Below are 21,990 nucleotides of genomic sequence, written 5' to 3' on the forward strand. Positions count from 1 at the left end.
GCTATTCCCAATGCGTTTAATGTATCATGGGAGGAGGAGTTCTTTTTGGTAGAGAGCAGTGGATTAGCAAAATGTTTAATTTGGCATAAAACACTCCAACTGATTAAGAAGTTCAATATCCAACGACATTATTCTTTACAACATGCTACTGAATATGACAAATATGTTGGTAATGAACGCCATAAATTAATACAACTTAAAGAAAATGTTTCTCAGGTACCTTATATTAGAGTATACATTGCATTATAGGTTATTATATATTTAGTAATATATAATTTTAAATTATACAAGTATTATGATATATCATATTATAGTATATTACAGTTCATGATATATCATATTATATATCATGAACTGTAATATACTGTACTATGATATATCATAATATTTGTATAATTCAAAATTATATATTACTAAATGTATAATAATAACTTATAATGCAATAGAAATATCGAATAAATACTCTAATATAATGTACCCGAGAAATATTTTCTTTAAGTTGTATTAATTTATGGTCATATCATATCATATCATATCATATCATATCATATCATATCACATCATATCATATATCATATCATATATTATATTATATTATATTATATATTAACAATATGACAATAATGCACTTAGTGAATCGGCTATGAGAATTAGCTACAAAATTTGCCACGAAATTGCAAAGGAATTGAAAACATTCAACGGAAGTAACTTCATCAAGCGATGTTTAATTATATTGGTAGATGAACTCTGTCCACAGCAAGTAGGGGCAGTGGAAGCCATACGCCTGTCTCGTAGAACCGTGGTGAGGAGATTGCAGTATGTGCGTTTGGGTTATGTAAATAAGCCTAATGATGTGTGTGTGCATAGAGCAAAATTTATTTCATTAAATTAATAAGAGTGTTATACAATGGACTGATGTAATATCCTTCTTAACTATTACGTACTGACAGACTGAATGACTAGAACAACCGTGGCTCTTGTTATATTAATACAGGGAAGGTAGCTGCAATGCGAGTCCGCCACTGAGTGAGCGTTCTGCTCTGGCTTGGAATTGAAGTGCCTTGCGGAGCGAGAACAGCTCTGGCCGATTAAATGGAGCCGCTCTCATGCCCGGCCCTGTACTAAACTGTGATTATAGTGTGGTCAGTACGATGATCTCCCCTCCCCAGTCATTATAACTAGTTATCGTAACCGGATTTTGCTACCTATCGTAGCTCCTCATGATGCTGAGTCCCATACATTAACCGAAATCGCATAAGAAAATTTCTTCCCCCATGGGGATTCGAACCAGCGTGCATTCAGTCATGATGCCTTAGACCACGTTGTATGGCTCGGGAATCTTACTACAGATATTAGCATAATTACCGGGTTGAAAATAAGTCCGATGCATAGGCCTATTCCGTTTTTCTCGTCTTTCGTTAGCATGAGAAAAAAAAACAAATGCTTTCCTTAATTTGAGCGGTAATTAGATGTGCAAACAGGGAACACTACATATTTGCCCCGTTTTATAAAATAGAGCCTTGTCTAGCCTAAACTATATAAATATAAATCCACAGCACAATATTTCAAAAGTCCATATCAATCACATAATAATTATTATTAACCTCCACGTTTCCTTTCGAAATAACAAGCCATTACCGTACCTTAGGCCTACAACACAACTGACGATACTGACGCACAAAAAGTAACTCTTTCTAAAGGTTTGAGTTTGACTTAAATATTTCGCTCAAGAAAACATAGGATATTGTTCGAATTCTCTAACAACATTACAAATCCAAAAATTCTCAACACAAAATTTTAGAAGTTCACATTGCGTAACAATGCATAGGCCTATTTTCGAAACAGCGAGCTATTACAACAATAATGTCGATACTTACAGCATCTTACAACACTGAGATATAAAAAATTAATGCTTTCTATTTAATTTATAAAATGTCTTTGTTAAAAGTACTAAGAAATACAAGAAAACACTGTTTATAAACACTATCACATTCCCGCTTAACTGCATTGTATTTTACCACATTTTGCGACGTCATACAAGCCGAATGTTTTTTTTTCTACGATCCGAACTGTTAACGAAATGAAACGATTAGACCGGAACTTCACGACACTTGTATAAGGGCGGGAAGGTTTGAATATTCACACGGCATAATCACATTTCGTTTTCAGTTATGTTTGCATGAATAAAGAAAAGAAAACAATACTTTTGACATAGCAGCTTTCATAAAAAATAATGATAAACATAGAATTAATTTTACACACTGAAAATGCATTCATTCATAGTGTTCTGCCCAAGGGCAGGTCTTTCACTACAAACTCCAATCTTTCCTATCTTCTGCCTTCATCTTAGTCTCCACATATAATCCATATATCTTAATATCGTCTATCATCTGATATCTTCTTCTGCCCCAAACTCTTCTCCTGTTCACCATTCCATCCAGTACATCCTTTAGTAGCCAGTTTCTTCTCAGCCAGTGACCCAACCAGTTTCTTTTAAGGTTACCATATTTTAAAATTTAAAATTTGGGGAAATTTAGAGCAAGTTGTGTTTTTACCCCTATTTTACATAATTTTTACACCTATTTCACATAATTTTACATGAAGCTCTCTTACCTACAATGCCATCACAATATTGTTGGACATGTTACGTTTCATGTTGTGTAAAACAATTGACAAAAATTTCACACCCAGCAGAACAACTGCCCATGAACTGAAACCTACTAAATTAAATTAAATTAAAACAAACAAATAAATAAACCATGAAGAACATCTTGTGGCGATTGCTGAAGTTTAGCTCCATTCAATTATGTTGATTAAAACAAAATTTTCAATAAAAATTTTACATTTTAATGTGCATCATTCCCGGATAAATTACCTAGTAAGTAATGAATTACATTAAATTACGGTTTATTTAACGATGCTTGCAACTGCCAAGGTTATATCAGCGTTGCCGTTGTTCCAGAATTTTGTCCTGCAGGAGTTCTTTTACATGCTAGTAAGTTAATGCACATGGACAAAAACCTACTGATAGCGAGAAATCATTGTATACTGACAGACATGACCAAAACCATTTTTTCGACATCAGAGATGCTGAAAAATATATATTTTCGTGAAAATATCGAAATTGATTATTTAAAGTATCATAGTAACTATCTTCTTCAATGAAAGAGTCAAGAATGTTGGGCAAAAAGTATTCAACTACACACTTTACATGTCTAATACATAATGACCTAAACAGGTTTAAGTTAATATATAATAATCATATAATCTATAATGTGAATGTGTGGAACAATACACAGGACACTAAAAAATAAAATTTCGAAAATTACACAACTCAAATTTGATAAAATGATGGCAGTGCCGATAATAACATACACAACTAGGAATTGTATACTTAATCGATCCGATAAAAAGAAAATAGAAACTGCGGATATGAAGTTCCTACTTTCATGAGCAGGAATGACGTTTAAACAGAAAAAGGAACTAAGATCTCAGAAAATATTTGAACATATTTAATCTTACAAAAAATAAGTCGGGTACAAATTACTTGGTATCAACATACTCAAAGAATGGGCACTGTAAAATACTAACCATCTTGATCGTTTAAATCTATAAACACAAAGGAAGAAGAAATGCTACAAGTCACACCACACAAATTTTCTTGATGTGGAAATAGACTAAGGTTTAAATTTATGAAGAAGAAGAAAATAGAAATGGGCTATATATTACACCTTTTATTCATTATTGAACAGATGAAATACAGGAAGGATGTTTACAACATAATATGATAATCGCAGAATCTCACATTTTATCATCTTCATAGCCATAACGGATAATACTTGATGTTAACATCAACAGGATCCCTCTTCAGGGAGTACTTGTAGAATGTATACGGCTTGTCAACCTGAAATACATTCAATAACAAAACTACTATTTAATACAATGGGGTTCACTGGAAAGTACGAGATGGTCTATGAGCTGTTTCAATCAGATATGTCATAACATATTACTAGCTAATAGAATTACATTATTATATTATTATGATGTACCGATGTACATATGGTATTTGCGTGCAGGAATTCTGCGTTATCATATAATGGATAGGACAGAGAAAAATTCTCTCCGACACCAGGACTCGAACCCGAGTTTTCAGCTCTACATGCTGGTGCTTTATCCACTAAACCACACTGGATTCCAGTTCGGAACTGGAATGCTTGGTTATCATCATCATCATCATCATTATCATCATCATCATCATTATTATTATTATTATTATTATTATTATTATTATTATTATTATCATTAGGTTAAGGATAATCAATAATCATGCAATAAGTAAGCAATTATGTCCTTACAAATTAAAAAAAATTACCTATAATTGTCAAAATATGGCTTTCAATCTTCAAAAAGTGTATTTCAGCTGAATTGTACAGAAAATGTGGACTAAGGCGTACTAACTTCTAGTGGCAAATCACTTACCCTATACGAGTGCTGAATTTTCTTAGAAACTTGCAGTTCATTGTAAGCATTGTAAGTTATGGTACTGTTCCTATTGTGGCTTTTTAGGATGTGTGGCTTGTTCTCTTTCTCTCGCCGAACATTCTCAATTTTCACTGCAGGCTTATATTTGACTTGAGATGACTCCATAACTGGAACTTCGGAAGGAGTGCTATGATCCAGAACAGGTGCCCAACGCCATGTTTCCTGCTTTGCTGAAATGCATACATACAAATGATTAAGATGTACGAGTGACTAGTCTGTCACAGTTAGAAAATGTTATGTTTTATTTAACGACGCTCGCAACTGCAGAGGTTATATCAGCGTCGCCGGATGTGCCGGAATTTTGTCCCGCAGGAGTTCTTTTACATGCCAGTAAATCTACTGACATGAGCCTGTCGCATTTAAGCACACTTAAATGCCATCGACCTGGCCCGGGATCGAACCCACAACCTTGGGCATAGAAGGCCAGCGCTATACCAACTCGTCAACCAGGTTGACTCACAGTTAGAAACCAGCACAACTATTTAAAAAATAAAATTTCAATTAGCTGATGTATGTAATCACGCCAAGTCACTGACGTTGTTCAGATACAACTATGCAGTAAGTGACAGTATGTATTTTTGAAGTTCTTAAAAAAATTAATTAATTAATAATTTCTTAATTTCTCCTTCCAGAGGAGTATCAATCATGTTTTTTTGACATAAAATTAACTAAGAGTTGCATATTCGTTGTAATTTGTGATTCCCTCACTAGAGGCCCCAAACTTTTGTCTATAAACCTGCCATTTACTTAATGTTTGTCTTGAAATTTTGTATGCACATACCTTCAACAATGCAAAACAGGATCTAACCCCTCGCAATAGTTTGGACTCTTCCAATGACCTTGATTGATTTTTGTTCCACTACACTGCATCTCGGTAGTGTTGGCTCGAATGTCTAGGGATTAACAATGTACACAATCGAAGAGTGCATGTTCCTCGTTTGTAAATACTGGCAAACGGGTTCATTTAAAGCATGTCAAAGGGCATTTCAGATTAAATTTGGTATGAGATTTGTACCTTCAAAGTGTTGTATCTAGAAATTGGTAAGAAAGTTAGAAACAACAGGAAGCCATGTCACACAGCATTCAGGAGACCGGAAATTGTCTGAAGAGACAATACAGGATGTAAAAGAGCAATTACTGGAGTCACCATCAGAATCATTGCGAAGACTTTCCCAAGAAACTATTCTCCCATATTCCACGTGTCAAAAAGCTGCAAAAAAATCAAAACCATGCACTTACCGCGTGTCATATGTTCAAGAATTGCAAGCGTCGGACCATGGAAAATGTGTGCGGTTTTGTTTATTGTTTCAAAATTTAAATTTATTGAAGGGAAAAGTGTACAGAAGTAAACCTCACACAATCGCAGCCCTGAAAGAAGCTATATATCAAGAGATTGTAGCCATTACCGGCATCACTTTAAGAGAAAAGTATTCCAGAATTGTAGAGACGTGTACAAGAGTGCTTGGATGTGGAAGGGGACTATTTTCAGCATCGGGTATGAACAGATCTTGTTTTACAAAACTAAAGTCCGTAGTAATCTATTCAATTAGATACAGTACTAACATCACCTTTAAGAGCATCGTGACATTCATTTTTTTCTCGAGTACTCTTCATATATCAGGCTTCACTCCATCTCATATTACCAGCAGCTTACAGTAGTCACAGCTATAGAAGCTGAATAATAGCAGTGTTGCCACTAATTTTCGAATGCCCTATGTAGGCCTATTTAATAAATCAACATTCAATCAACAAAACTTTTTCAAATACCGTTTTATCATTCCGTGTTCCTAGCTTTCTCCAATCTTACCTATTTTCTGCCTTGCTCTTTGTCTCCTCTTATCATTATGCTCCAGTATTCTTGTCCGTGATTTTTTCTTCCCCTTCAAAATAGTTAGTAGGAATAACTGCTCTTGAAATTGTGAAATAAAAAAGTTGCATGTCTGCAGGGTGCGAATTAAGAATTCTGATTGGGGGGGGGGGGGGGGGAATAGAATCCTAGATAGAGAATACCACACATAAAATTATTATTATCCTCATTCGATACAGCTCAACACTTCGCCGCATTGAGTTGCTTGTCTTGCATCTTGATTATAATAATAAACATATCCCTGAGCAGGCTTAAGATAAGATGTGTAATTCCTAAGTTATTGATTGTTGTCAGCTTGTCGGAGATGATAATAATACATCAATATTATTTTCTTTGCTTACTTTATACTGTGCTTTATAAAGTATACTCATATTAAAACAATTATATTTTGTGAGGTGGGATAGAAGTTATCCCTGGCGGGGATGTTAATATGAATTTATGAGAGGGGGGATAACTTTACAGCAAGGAGGGGAAATCCCCCTCCCCCCCGTTAATTCGCACCCTCATGTCTGAATATTTCCACTATTAAGAAAAATGTTAAAATGTTACATACATATTTAGGTTTCGTGTTCATTACTGAGAATGTCCAATACAGAGAAGTTAATTTTTCATAAGAGCAATTATGAGTCTACTGAGGAATTTTAAATTGTCCGTTAAGGAAAAATTTATTATACAAGTTTTGCCGCATTTTCGAGAGAAAAAAATTAAGAAACTGGAGAAAAATTAAGACAAGTGTCTTCGAGAAAAACTGTTGCCCATAATTAACAGGTTCAAGCTTGGTTCTGAACTATAATGACATAAGTTGCAAACTGGTCACAGTGAAATGACTTACATAACGGTATTGTATTGTCCAGATGTGAAACTGAAGATTCTATGTCTTTTGCAGTCATCACGTTCTCCACAAGTGGAAATAGTTTCCTGTGACAAACAGAATATAGTATCAGAGAAATGGAAATATAGTAGTTGAACTCTTAATATTTGGCAACGATTTCGGTATTTTTCAATACAGAGAGACATATTTTACTTTCAAGTTCAGTTAATGTTATAAAGGAAATGTCCAAACTCCAGCAGTAAAGATGCACTCTGTTTACACTACTAATTACTTACTTACTTACAAATGGCTTTTAAGGAACCCGAAGGTTCATTGCCGCCCTCACATAAGCCCGCCAGCGGTCCCTATCATGTGCAAGATTAATCCAGTCTCTATCATCATACCCCACCTCCCTCAAATCCATTTTAATATTATCCTCCCATCTACGTCTCGGCCTCCCTAAAGGTATTTTTCCCTCCGGTCTCCCAACTAACACTCTATATGCATCTCTGGATTCGCCCATACGTGCTACATGCCCTGCCCATCTCAAACGTCTGGATTTAATGTTCCTAATTATGTCAGGTGAAGAATACAATGCGTGCAGTTCTGTGTTGTGTAACTTTCTCCATTCTCCTGTAACTTCATCCCGCTTAGCCCCAAGTATTTTCCTAAGCACCTTATTCTCAAACACCCTTAACCTATGTTCCTCTCTCAGAGTGAGAGTCCAAGTTTCACAACCATATAGAAGAACCGGTAATATAACTGTTTTATAAATTCTAACTTTCAGATTTTTGGACAGCAGACTGGATGATAAGGGCTTCTCAACCGAATAATAACACGCATTTCCCATATTTATTCTGCGTTTAATTTCCTCCAGAGTGTCATTTATATTTGTTACTGTTGCTCCAAGATATTTGAATTTTTCCACCTCTTCGAAGGATAAATCTCCAATTTTTATATTTCCATTTCGTACAATATTCTGGTCACGAGACATAATCATATACTTTGTCTTTTCGGGATTTACTTCCAAACCGATTGCTTTACTTGCTTCAAGTAAAATTTCCGTGTTTTCCCTAATCGTTTGTGTATTTTCTCCTAACATATTCACGTCATCCGCATAGACAAGAAGCTGATGTAACCTGTTCAATTCCAAACCCTGCCTGTTAGCCTGAACTTTCCTAATGGCATATTCTAGAGCGAAGTTAAAAAGTAAAGGTGATAGTGCATCTCCCTGCTTTAGCCCGCAGTGAATTGGAAAAGCATCAGATAGAAACTGACCTATATGGACTCTGCTGTATGTTTCACTGAGACACATTTTAATTAATCGAACTAGTTTCTTGGGAATACCAAATTCAATAAGAATATCATATAATACTTCCCTCTTAACCGAGTCATATGCCTTTTTGAAATCTATGAATAACTGATTCACTGTAGCCTTATACTCCCATTTTTTTCTCCATTATCTGTCGAATACAAAAAATCTGATCAATAGTCGATCTATTATGCCGAAAACCGCACTGATGATCCCCAATAATTTCATCTACATACGGAGTTAATCTTCTCAAAAGAATATTGGACAAAATTTTGTACGACGTCAACAAAAGTGATATTTCTCGAAAGTTACCACAGTTGGTTTTGTCCCCCTTTTTAAAAATAGGTACAATTATGGACTCCTTCCATTGTTCTGGTACAATTTCCTTTTCCCAAATAGCAAGTACAAGTTTATAAATTTCGCTATATAATGCACTTCCACCCTCTTGTATTAATTCTGCTGGAATTTGATCGATACCTGGAGACTTGTACTTTTTCAGATTTTCTATCGCAATTTCGACTTCTGAAGGTGTGGGTTCGGGTATAAATGGCTCAGCAGTTTGTATTTCAATTTCGTCCCGATCATTTCTATTTGGCCTATGTACATTTAGTAGTTGCGCAAAATAGTTTTTCCATCTGTTTAGGATTGATGGAGAGTCTGCAAGCAAGTCACCAGTCTCATCCTTGATCACGTTTACCCTTGGCTGATATCCGTTCTTAAATTCCTTTATACCCTTATATAAATCTCGAATGTTTTTATTCTTACTATTTGTTTCTACCTCATTCAGTTTTTCCTTCAAGTAACCTCTCTTTTTATTCCTAAGTGTACGACTTGCTTCCCGTCTTTCATTGAAATAATTATCTCTCTTCTCCTCAACTGGATCCTGTAAGAATTTCAATTTTGTCTGTTTCCTTCTTTCTACTACCATACAACAATCTCCATCAAACCACGGTTTCTTTTTCTTAGTTTCATAATAACCTATGCTCTGCTCAGCTGCAATTTTGATACTATCTCTGATATTTTCCCACTAGGCTACAAAAATTGAATTGTCTTGACTAAAAAACATAGCGATTTCTGTGTTTTAAAACTGCTAAATGTAAAAATAGATGAATATGTTTTGTTACATCTAGTACACTTCTGATAGTATGTCATTTCGTTTTAATTGTCCTTCTCAAAGGCACTCCAAACTATTTTATTCTTCTGTGTACTCCCCTTCTGTTTTCTTGTTTCATGCAGCCCACCTGGTGACCTTACTGGAGGAGAAGCAGCATCAAGACTCAGAAGAAAGAAAGTCGATTGCTTGCTATTGTGTGTTCACAAAATACTTAATACATCGCTTAAAGAAACCACAAGTAGCTATATTGTTTGCAACTAACCATTTACTGTAGTTATTATGCATTAGTGACTGTGTAACTATCAGTAACAGATTATTTGCTAAGTGACTAGCGTATTATACAGAATGAACCGTAAGTAATGTAATTAATTTCAGGAGGTTATTCTTTGAGATATTTCAAACAAAAAAGTTTAATTTTAATTTTTTCTTGATAAAAAATTTTAGAAACTTTAATATCGAAGGTAACGATTAAGGAAAAAAAATATTTCCCGAAGGAATACGTAAAAGGTCCTAGACTATGTTCTTGATGTAGGTCTTTAAAACATTCCAGTAAAATGATCATGCAGATATTTAATTAATTATATATTTTATTATGTAAATGCTTTACGGTTGTAAAAAATAATTATGCAAATTTGATATTATTTTTACAAGTAATTCTTAGCTATTTTAATATTCAGAATAGTGTTTTATAAAGTTTAATGTATGTATATTAGGCATAAAATGTTGTGTCCGTTTAGGTTTTATAGTAGCTCAGATATAAAAAAAAAATGAATTTCACTAAATTTCTGCAGGCCAATGATGTTCCTCCCCCCTTAAATACCAGTTTGACTTATTGTCTATCTTGTTGTATGAAACCGCATGTTGGAAAAATATGCTGGACTGAAGCATTGTTTTTATTTTTCTGAAAAATAAAAATCTAAGATCTATTAGGACTTACCTAGGAGAAGATTTACAGACTTCTTAAACTTAAATGCATACCTTCTGTAGTAAATTTTCTGGAGCTCTGTTTTTGTGTTCTGGAGTTCTCCTTCTGTAATGAAGGAAGAAAAGCTTCTTTTATTAACAAGAAAACGAACTACACACACTTTGTGTACGAGTATTTGCTGAAACAAATATTTGTTATTTTTCTGTAATATTTTTGTATCTCGATGAGAAAAGAAGGAAGGGGATAGTTAATGGACGAAAGTTTTAAAAATGGTATAAATGTTGGAGCACAGAAAGTATTTGTTACCAGGGACGCCATTTTGCCATGATGATGATGATGATGATGATGATGAGGAGGAGGAGGAGGAGGAGGAGGAGGAGGAGAAGGAGGAGGAGAAGGAGGATGAGGAGAAGTAACAGAGGAAGTGGGGAAATGAAACGTGTGGAAGGAATATACAAGTACATACAGGCTCAAGGTAGGCAATGTAAAAGAAACATTTTGCTGAACTCAAATCAAAAATAATTTTGACTTATCACACTTTTTTGCCTACAACATCAAATTTCGAAAATGTCTTTAAAACTACAATTCTTCGATTTTATGTAACTGTACCGTATTGCATTTTATGTTCAGAAATATGTGAACACTGAATATACCTTGTTATGTAACTTAGGCTACATAAATAAGCAAAGGAACCAAGTGATATACCAAGAATGTGTTTATTGTGTTCGGGATGGATAATTAGCTCACTTAACATGAATATGATCTGCGTACTTCCAATTTCGCGCTTCTGAAGTAATTCCTTTTCCCAGTGCATCGAAAGCTTCAAAGCAGTCTCCATATAATCCGAGATAAGACTTTCTTGCATTAGTTGAGTTTTGCTAATCGCCTCTGGTTTCTTTCTCTTCTTGCTACATTCTGGGCTCTTTTGGACTGGTGATATTCTACAAAAAAAATATACATATAAATAGATAATCGAAATTGTCACATTAATTCACCAATAAATTCCACTTTTTCCATGAAGCAGACAATGATTTTAAGTTCAGTGTGAAATGTACCAGAGAGATTAATAATATTAGTACGGTATATACAATGTTAAATATGCAGGTGATTAGTGAATTTTATTATAACTTTCCAGAAATTTTACTTTAAAAGTACGGTAACGTACTTACTGAGGAAAACTGAGCTATACGTATTGGCAGTGCTTTTATGTGTTATGAAAGTTAGAAATTGAGGAAGGGAGATGAAAAAAAAAAAAGAGTCTTAAGAAATATTTCTCAAACACTTGTGCAAATTGCTATTCAGACACATTTTCAATGCACTTCAAAAGAATGCCCTTCTTATTGAATATTTTAACAAGGAAATTGCGAGATTTCAAGAACAGCTTTCGTCACAAAGAAATTATTTTGAAGCAGTATGGGAAAAGTCAAACAACATGAAATAGATGAACCTCCTGCAAAAAGATTTGTGGTGACTTAATGTGAAATACGAAATCACACAACATATTCACACAAATAACTGAACAACTTGGTATTATTACTAAATTGGAACTTATGGCTCTATTGAATGAAGACAAATTTTTTGACACCCTATTAAATAAACTTAATGCAAATCCATACACTAAAGATAAGAAATTACGGTAGCTGACTGTTTTCTATTCTTCCTCTGAATTTGATAATGACCTGTGCATAAACTGGTACCATATATGAATAAGTACCAATAATATTCATAATATTTTGAATGAAACTTACATACTGGCTTCACTAATTCTATCAATACCGACTACAACTGAATCAGTGGAGAGATTATTTTCAGCATCAAGAAGAAAACATAATTATATCAGAGCACCCCACAACAGAAATTTAGCAAATTTAGTCCTTTTGGAATATTATCCATCGAAAAAACTAAGATTATTATTTTCATTTTATGACGATGTTATAAAGGAATTTACCATTCAAAACAAAAGAGCAGAATTCACATTTAAATAAACAGTGATATGGTGAATTTCCGACAAATTCTTCTGAATTTTATTGTGTATATAAAGGCATATACTTTATTGCATAAAACAACATGAAACTAAAATCTTCAGCTCCAATTACTGCACCATTACCATAAATATATGTAAACTATTTCTTCATTCTTTATGAAAATTCCAGAGAAGGCATCAATATGGCTGAGTTTTGTTCACGCCATACATACAGTACTTCATTATTTTAATTGTTATTTTTATTACGTTATTTCAAGTATAATAAAAATGTACCAGTAACAATTTGTTTGTGGGTAACTAGTGTATAGTACTCAGGTATAGCGCTAACCCTACTGATCAATATACATAAAAATGGAGTTAAGCAGCATGCCCTTTACAAAATTCCAGGATATGCCCTGTTCTTTTCATTTCAATGCTAACGTAGTATTGTATATGGCCATTAATATTAATTCCATGTCAGTTATTCTGCGAGTATACCTACAGGTATTTGGTTCTGTGCAAGGAGAACTGAAAAACTGACAATCAAAGGGAAAGTTGTTGCATATGTAGATTCATTCTATAACATGACGATGTCATATTCAGGCTTTGTATACTGGTTTTGACAAACAACAACAACAATAATAATAATAATAATAATAATAATAATAATAATAATAATAATAATAATAATAATAATAATAATAATAATCCAGCTTTGGGGGTTGGACGAAGGGCTAACAAAGCATCACAGTAAAAAAACAGATTGTTACGAAATCCCAACATAAGCATGACCACAGCAAAGGAATATATAAAAATTGGAAATTTATCCTTTGAAGAAGTGGAGCAACAGTAACAAACATAAATGAAAGTCGGGAGGAAATTAAACTCAGAATAAATATGGGAAATGCCTGTTATTATTCAGTTGAGAAGCTTTTGTCATCTAGTCTGCTCACGAAAAGCTGGAAGTTAGAAATTATAAAACAGTTATATTACCGGTTGCTCTGTATGGTTGTGAAACTTGGACTCTCACTTTAGGAGAGAGGAACGGAGGTTGAGTGTGTTCGAGAATAAGGAGATTAGGAAAATATTTGGGGCTAAGAGAGATGAAGTTACAGGAGAATGGAAAAAGTTACACAACACAGAACTGCACGCATTGTATTCTTCACCTGACATAATTAGGAACATTAAATCCAAATGTTTGAGATGGGCAGGACATGTAGAACGTATGGGAGAATCCAGAAATACATATAAAGTGTTAGTTAGGAGACCAGAGAGAAAAAAGATCTTTGAGGAGCCCAAGACATAGATGGGAGGATAATATTAAAATGGATTTGAGGGAAGTGGGATATGATGATAGAGACTGGATTAATCTTGCTCAGGATATGATTATTATTATTATTATTATTATTATTATTATTATTATTATTATTATTATTATTATTTGTTTCTTTGAAAAATGGTAATACATATGCCACACCTTTTCTTTCCAGGCAGAAGTATACTTCGTGAACTCTTCTTCACAATTTTCCTCACAGCATCCTCCAGAATTGATTTTCTACGTGGCTGCAGTGCTGAAAATATTATAACAAGACATGAAATCACAAGTTATACCAGTAATCAAAATGTATAGTATTTTTGTGAACTAGAAAAAGGCTTCTGACAGAGACAATTGGAATAAATATATGGGGATCCTGAAGAAAATTGGGCTTAGAAAGAGAGAAGGCTATTCAGTAATCTTGAGAAGAAATGACAGAGAAAAGTTGAATAGGGAGAGAAGTACGACAAGCATGCCTTTTGTAACCTACATTGTTCAACATCTACTTGCAGGATTTAGTGAAGAACTGCTTTCAGAGCATGGAGGAGTGATAGTAGGAGGAAGAAAAATAAAGTGCATAATATTTACTGATGATATGGCGTTGTTAGCAAAAGAGGAGATGATTCTAAGGGATATGTTACTGGAGCTAAATGACAGCTGTGAAAAGTATGGGATGAAGATAAATGATAATGAAAAAAGACGAAGGACATGATTACTGGAAGAAAAATAAAGAAGGTAAACATGCGAATTCGAAAAGAGGCAGTAGAACAAGTGAACAGCTTCAAATATTTTCGGTGTACTATAAGCACTAACATGAGCTGCTGCCAGAAAGTCAAAAGGGAGCTTTTAATAGAATGGGAGCATCTTCTTTGGACATCTGGAAAGAGAACTGAGGAAGAGTCCGAAGAGACTAGTAAAGTGCTTTGTGTGCAATGTGGTATTGTATGGGGCAGAAACATGGACATTACGACGAAGTGAAGAACCACTAGAAGCATTTGAAATGTGGATGTGGAGAAGAATAGAGCGTGTGAAATGGACAGACAGAATAAGAAATGAAGCTGGGTTAAACCCTAGATCATATATATATATATATATATATATATATATATATATATATATATATATACTATGATCTAGGGTGAAACGAATGCTGAGATAGTTTCCTTCCCATTACAATTATGCACCTTCAGCTGTCTTACATGTCATACCAATATACTTTAGGTGGCATTACTAAACTTTCACGCTAGTTTCCAATTTTTCAGCATGAATTTCAAAACATATATCATTACTTGTAATATGCCAATGGTGGGCTTATGTGAGAGTGGCAATGAACCTCTAGGTTCCTTAAAAGCAAGTAAGTAAGTAAGTACTTGTAATATGAGAATTCCCGCAGGATTATTGGTAGTTATATGCGTTATCGAAATAGCAGCCTTAGGTGTTTATGTTAATCTTACTTCGCTGTTAAGTTTTCGTACTGCCAAACAATAAGCGTGTGCAATGAGACGAATGTACCAGATGTAGTGAAGCCAACCATCGCAGATCACAGGTAATTTACTACATTTTCGAACATTTTTTTTTCTTAAAAAAAATACGAATAGAATCCTTGACTTTTAAAATCCATCTCCATAAAAATATCTCTTGCAAATTTGACCATTTTCAATTCCAAAATCACCGGAACTACCTAAACGCTCGTTTTTCCGTAAAACTGAATGTGCTTCATTTCTCCAATACTGTAACTCATTTTAAGTGTTAATGCTTGGGGTCATCGAAGTCTATGATCGAAATGCACCGTGAAAAAAAGAAACCATTTCTGCCTAATCAAATGTGTTTACTAACAGTCGAATCAACCTATACAAAAAAAATACTGAAGCCTTAATATTTTTTTAAAGAATTGTATGCCATAGTCATTGCAATGTTTTATTGTAAACTTAGGCTAATTATTCTAAATTTTATTTCACGAAATACGTTACATAAAAACAGTGTATCTCGAGTTATAGAAAGAAAACATACATACGTTTAAGATTATGGAATTTCTTCCAAGAGGAAAGTTTAGAGGATCCACGATTATGCTGAAAATAAAAAAGTAATTAATAGTCAATAAATTATTTTCAAAAGTAACACAGCATCTCGCTAAGACTATCATTAACAGTAACAATCAACAAACTCACCTGATTTGGCTTCATATTACCCGCCATCCACCCATGAGAAATCTTCGCATAAGCGTTCATAGATGGCGAATCATGTCCAAAGAGTACAGACTCGCGTATCTTCTCTGCCTCCTCCTCCTTCTTATTCTTCTTCTTCCTCTTCTTGCGGTGGTCGCGGTTGTTTTAACAATATACAAACAATGTAATCTCTTCGACCAATTATGTAACAATTCATTCTTGTTAAACGTGTTCAAATATTGGAGTTTTCGTTGTTTTAACACGATTGGAAGGAGTTTTGTGCACTATATATTGCTATAAGTGAAAAAATGGTAATTATATTTAGTAATTATAATAATTATAGGCCTACCTACTCTATTTCATACGTAATATTATAAGTATAGATAGAAATATAATAAGTTACGAGAAATTGTTTTGCTAGAGCGATTAATTTTCGATGCTGTATTTGTTACATATTAATATAGGCCCAAAACGCATTTAATTATATTTATATATGATATGAATATGTAATGTTTTAGCGAATTAATATTAGTTTTCATATGTGCAATTAAAACAAAGCTGTAATTAGTAACATTAGCACTGCGAGTAGAAACTTTTCCTTTCAATTGTTAAGGTAGGCTACCTATATTTAAGGAAGTGATATTTTAAGCTGAAAATTTGCTTTTAGTTAACAGACTTCTTTCTATTACAATGATGTACCGAAGTACATATGATATTTCCGTGCAGGAATTCTGCATTACGATATGATGAAGAATGGGCAGAATGGAGAAAAATTCTTTCCGGTACTGGGACTCGAACCCGAGCTTTCAACTTTATGTGCAGAAGCTTTATCCACTAAGCCACACCGAATTCGAGTTCCGATGCCAGATTGAATCCTTCTCAGTTCTCTCTCGTTAGTCAACTGTTCGAAGACAGGTCTGAACCTCACAAGTGATACAACAATGCACCACTTATGAGGCAACTAAGCCAGGAGATAATGGAATAGGGTGGCCAGTTCCTTTCTCCCTCCATTGTATACATTGCCGATTAGCTATATACCATATTACACTAATCAGACTTCAGATGTATATCACGTATACAATTTCTTCCTCTGAGACATATTGTCAAGCGAGATGTAGGTCTACTGCCTGATAATAGACGTACATACGAGTATCAATCAGTATCACATTCGATGTTGCTCTGGTGATATTTAAACATTAGGCCTTCAAAGTTCAATAGAAATAGAACCTTGTTTACAGCACAGGTACCGTACATTAGAATAGCCATCTGGGATCGAACACATGGCAAATGCACTCAAACCTCTTCTCAGTTTATATGTAGCTGACCTTGTATGACGTTAGGCTTATTTGGGTTAAGTATTACATTACAGATAATTTTGGTTTCTTTAGTTTCTTGTTATCACTCGGGAGATTCATACTGATATTAAGAGACTTGCTGATATGCATTTTATTTGTGGAAAAGCATATGGATATGAAATAAAAGTTGCAAGGCTTTATCATTCATAATATAATTTATGGTACCAAATAGCCAGTACCGGTACCATGTTTATAAGAATTTACCAACATTTGTAGTAACAGAGAGTCTGTAACCAAACATCAGAATGATGGCCTGGAGTTCAATGCTAGCTAGCTACACAGACTACATGTTTGGAAGCTTGCGATTAACCAATGGGATGTTTTTGAGCATGGATTCCTTTATGCAAATTGTTCATATGGATCACCTCTATCACTCCTAAAAGTTTGTAATAAAGTCACAAAATCACTTGGTATACTCTAATTATTTCATTCCTCCATATTTTAATTATTTTGCAATATATTCTTGATCATACATGTTTATTATTGCTTTAATTGGCAATTGTCTATAAGTATTGGTAAGCTTATCTATTGTTTATCCAACTTATCACTTTTCACTGATAAAAAATAATATGAACACCAAAATGGTTTTGACAGAGATGGTGTGAGAAGAAAAATTAATGTATCGGTAAAGAATAACATCCTTGGTCTAGAACTATCACTACCAATGCTGTTTGTATCTTAGTTCTTTACCTCTAGAAGAGACGAACAAAAACAGTGAAAGGTGGACGAAATTGGTCTATCGAACATACCTGGTATTCGCCTTAATGTGGTAACAATGTGACTCAAATATAGGTCTATGTGTGCAGACAGAACATTTTATTTTATGAAATTGCAGATACTTTCATCATTATGAAAATAGGCATTTATTCGCTCCTCCCTACACGAAACCTATATTTCCAACTGTAGTACCTGTCACCTCATATAACTCAAAGTTGAGACATAAATCTGAATTTAATATGAATTTATTATAGATAGAATAATCACTGTATGTTTTGTAGCGTGAATGTCTGTCAATTCACATTGGGCAAGCTGGAGCCCAGATTGGCAATGCTTGCTGGGAACTGTACTGCCTGGAACATGGGATACAGCCTGATGGACAGATGCCTTCAGACAAGACCGTGGGAGGTGGTGATGACAGCTTCAACACTTTCTTCAGCGAGACAGGAGCAGGAAAGCATGTTCCGAGGGCAGTGTTTGTGGATTTAGAACCCACTGTTGTTGGTTCGTATGTTATTACGCTGTTGCTTTTATAAGAAGTAAGGACAATAAATGTCACGGAAATGTTAGAATCTACTCTCTCAAGGACTTCAAATAGTGATATATCATAAGTTAGGGCTATTTAATAAACTCTAGGCTTTTTTTCAATTTTGTTAATATAACTTAATATAAAATTAATATATTGAAATTGATTCTGGAAATATGTAATTCCAGAAAAAATGGCGCGTCTAATTTCACTAAGTTCCAGATACAATGCATTGCGCATATGCAGTAAACAAGCGCGCCTGTATATACGCTACTTGTGGACAGTCTTGTAAAACTTGTTGCCTACATACTGGTACAGGTGGACTCTCATCAAGACTCGAGCCAATTATTTTTTATTTTTTTTTTTTATTTATTTATTTTTTTTTTTCTGGAACTGTACATAACTTATATAATATCACAATCAATTACAAACATTTGTGTAAGCTTTTGAATGTTTCGACCTAATGGTTACTTGCAGATGAAATCCGCACAGGAACATATCGTCAGTTATTCCATCCCGAACAACTGATAACTGGGAAAGAAGATGCTGCTAACAACTATGCCAGAGGACATTACACAATTGGGAAGGAAATTGTGGACCTGGTGCTGGACCGAATTCGCAAGTTGGCAGACCAATGTACTGGGATGCAAGGCTTCCTGATCTTCCACTCATTTGGCGGAGGTACTGGCTCAGGTTTCACATCTCTGCTCATGGAAAGATTGTCCGTGGATTATGGGAAGAAAAGCAAGTTGGAATTTGCCATATATCCAGCCCCTCAGGTAAGTCTGTACTTCTATGTTTATATACTTACATAACAATTTTATTTTTTAGAAACTTGTTAAATCCATTGAAGAATGCCGCCATGCTGTAACTATTTATAAATTTATATTAATACATTAAACTACAGTGACACTGTTTTGTTATGCCACAGGGTTATTTGCCGCATTGCCCGCCGCTAGGAGCTTATCTTTGGCAAAGCGGCCACCCAATCTGCCAGCACTGAAACATTTAGTGTAGGAATTTGTACTTACCCAGCTCAAAATAAGTGTTGAAAATGTCCCCCACCAACTGCTACACACTATTGACACCTTCTTAGGAAATTGTTAATTACTTGAGGTAGTTCTGCTTCACTGATTGACTCGATTTCAGCTTTTTTATAGTCTTTAAGCTCATTCATTGTAAAACAGAAGTAAGTTACGAGTCCGCTCATCAGGAACAAAATTACTTATATTAAAATTACAAATCTTTAACTCAATGTACTTTCATTTATACAAGAACAAGAGTGAGACTGAAGTAACTTAATATTGTCAGGAGTGTAGAAAATATAAGTACTGAAATTTACACATATACAGAGTGTCTAGGACGAACTATACCGATAAGAAAGTTCTAAAACTTAATAACCAATAAATTAATTCAAATGCACTTTTGCTGCAAAAAACAGAGGAACTCTTCAAGTTTTTATGCTGATCAATTAATCTCCACATGTGCACCTCGTGTGGCTCAGCAGCTTCATGAAGTCGGAAATATCAGCAACAGTGAATTAAATAACAGTGTCGCTAACATAAAACTTAATAATTGAACAGCTGATGTAAATCGAGGAATGGAATTACTGTGTTGCCACTATAAAAACTTGCCAGTTCCTCTATCCCCAGCAGCAAACAGTATTTAGCTAGATAAATTCGTTGTCGAGTTATAGAACTTTCTTATCGGTAATTTTGACCCAGGACACTGTGTATAATAACATGAAAAATAACTAATATATTTATGGTGATTAACTTCAAAATTCCGCAAGTGTGAATGTTTTCAGCTTTGTAGAGTAGGCTGTAATTTATGTTATTTGCAATACGCTGATTAGGTCTCAATGCTTTAGGATGTTCTGGATCCATCTCTGTTCACCACCACCACCTCCTCATGGTGAGGTGGTAGTAATACTGTGGAACGTGTTTCAGGTATCAACTGCTGTAGTGGAGCCCTACAACTCAATCCTGACTACACACACCACCTTGGAGCATTCAGACTGCGCCTTCATGTGTGACAACGAGGCCATCTACGACATCTGCCGTCGTAACTTAGACATTGAGCGTCCTACTTACACTAATCTGAATCGACTGATCAGTCAGATTGTGTCGTCTATCACAGCCTCTTTGCGCTTTGATGGAGCCTTGAATGTGGATCTCACAGAGTTCCAGACCAACTTGGTGCCATACCCTCGCATACACTTCCCCCTCGTTACTTATGCCCCTGTAATTTCTGCAGAGAAGGCTTACCATGAGCAACTGTCGGTAGCAGAAATCACGAATGCTTGCTTTGAACCAGCAAATCAAATGGTGAAGTGCGACCCTCGGCACGGGAAGTACATGGCATGCTGCATGCTATATCGTGGAGATGTCGTGCCAAAAGATGTTAACGCTTCCATCGCCACCATCAAGACAAAACGTACAATTCAATTTGTGGACTGGTGCCCAACTGGCTTTAAAGTTGGAATTAACTACCAACCACCTACAGTTGTTCCTGGCGGTGATTTAGCAAAGGTGCAACGTGCAGTATGCATGCTGGCAAACACAACAGCCATTGCCGAAGCATGGGCACGCCTTGACCACAAATTTGATTTAATGTATGCCAAACGAGCTTTCGTGCATTGGTATGTAGGAGAGGGTATGGAGGAAGGTGAATTTTCCGAGGCTCGTGAAGATCTGGCTGCGTTGGAGAAGGATTATGAAGAAGTTGGTATGGATTCTGTTGAAGGCGAAGGAGAAGGAGCTGAAGAGTACTAAAATGTTGCTCAAGTTTTACTTTCGTTTGTTTGAGATTTAGTTTTAAGTATCTTTTCTCTTTTTTTTACCTTTAACATTGTCTTGTTTTTTCTTCTTCTTTATTTGTTATAGACTTAATGCGTTTGAAGTGTTACTGTATATTTTAAAATAAATCTCAATTATAGACATTCAAGTAACTAAAAACATTTTTTTCTGTAGATCACCAGCTCTAAGTAATGAACATTGAAGGTAATCTTCAAAAACAATCTCTGTTAAAAAGTAGATATTATTTAGTTCAATGAAGAAATCAAAATAATGGTTTCTATAGTACAAAACATGTACAAGCTCACATAAATATTAGTAAAGAGCTTATTTCAAAATTCAAAACAAACAAGGCTCTGGGGACCAAGTCACAGTGGTATAACTGTTCCACCAAAATGGAGAAAATGCCATTTCAGCATGCATGAGTCCCCTAATTGATGAAGAGGGAATATGGTCGATGGAGTTGTCTGATAATCCTCTTAGATAGGTCAGATCATATGGACCCGCTAACCAATGACAGGTGTGGTCCTCCAAACAGTTTGGGAGCTGTGTGTGTAGGTATAACTGCCATAACATAAAACTA

The 21,990-nt window shown here is 34.8% G+C and overlaps 2 protein-coding genes across 2 annotated transcripts; one reads left to right on the forward strand and one right to left on the reverse strand.

Moving 5' to 3' along the window:
* Positions 1 to 3,721: 3,721 nt before the first annotated feature.
* Positions 3,722 to 16,082, reverse strand: LOC138710092 (uncharacterized). The gene is made up of 8 exons (XM_069840718.1): positions 16,018 to 16,082; positions 15,864 to 15,918; positions 14,012 to 14,105; positions 11,343 to 11,512; positions 10,625 to 10,676; positions 7,242 to 7,327; positions 4,480 to 4,712; positions 3,722 to 3,904 (listed from the first exon to the last, which is right to left on the reverse strand). Exons 1-8 carry the CDS (start codon positions 16,075 to 16,077, stop codon positions 3,818 to 3,820), a joined length of 837 nt encoding a protein of 278 aa, XP_069696819.1. The 5' UTR covers positions 16,078 to 16,082; the 3' UTR covers positions 3,722 to 3,817.
* A 109-nt stretch (positions 16,083 to 16,191) lies between these two features.
* Positions 16,192 to 21,553, forward strand: LOC138711099 (tubulin alpha-1 chain-like). Its single transcript, XM_069842421.1, has 4 exons — positions 16,192 to 16,325; positions 18,368 to 18,590; positions 19,090 to 19,391; positions 20,562 to 21,553. Exons 1-4 carry the CDS (start codon positions 16,323 to 16,325, stop codon positions 21,384 to 21,386), a joined length of 1,353 nt encoding a protein of 450 aa, XP_069698522.1. The 5' UTR covers positions 16,192 to 16,322; the 3' UTR covers positions 21,387 to 21,553.
* Positions 21,554 to 21,990: the final 437 nt, after the last annotated feature.

Source organism: Periplaneta americana, chromosome 12 (genome assembly GCF_040183065.1).
Source record: "Periplaneta americana isolate PAMFEO1 chromosome 12, P.americana_PAMFEO1_priV1, whole genome shotgun sequence".
In the NCBI taxonomy this organism is placed as follows: domain Eukaryota; kingdom Metazoa; phylum Arthropoda; class Insecta; order Blattodea; family Blattidae; genus Periplaneta; species Periplaneta americana.

What these genes read in the sequence shown, in the direction of transcription:
- LOC138711099 (XM_069842421.1), top strand. An exon ending in TTTAGAACCCACTGTTGTTG is followed by an intron (nt 18,591 to 19,089) that starts GTTCGTATGTTA and finishes GGTTACTTGCAG; the next exon opens with ATGAAATCCGCACAGGAACA. An exon ending in CCATATATCCAGCCCCTCAG is followed by an intron (nt 19,392 to 20,561) that starts GTAAGTCTGTAC and finishes AACGTGTTTCAG; the next exon opens with GTATCAACTGCTGTAGTGGA.
- LOC138710092 (XM_069840718.1), bottom strand. Translation starts at nt 16,077, where the DNA reads ATGAACGCTTATGCGAAGATTTCTCATGGGTGGATGGCGGGTAATATG. An exon ending in CTTCTGCCTGGAAAGAAAAG is followed by an intron (nt 11,513 to 14,011) that starts GTGTGGCATATG and finishes TTTTTTTTGTAG; the next exon opens with AATATCACCAGTCCAAAAGA. An exon ending in AAATTCAGCACTCGTATAGG is followed by an intron (nt 3,905 to 4,479) that starts GTAAGTGATTTG and finishes AATGTATTTCAG; the next exon opens with GTTGACAAGCCGTATACATT.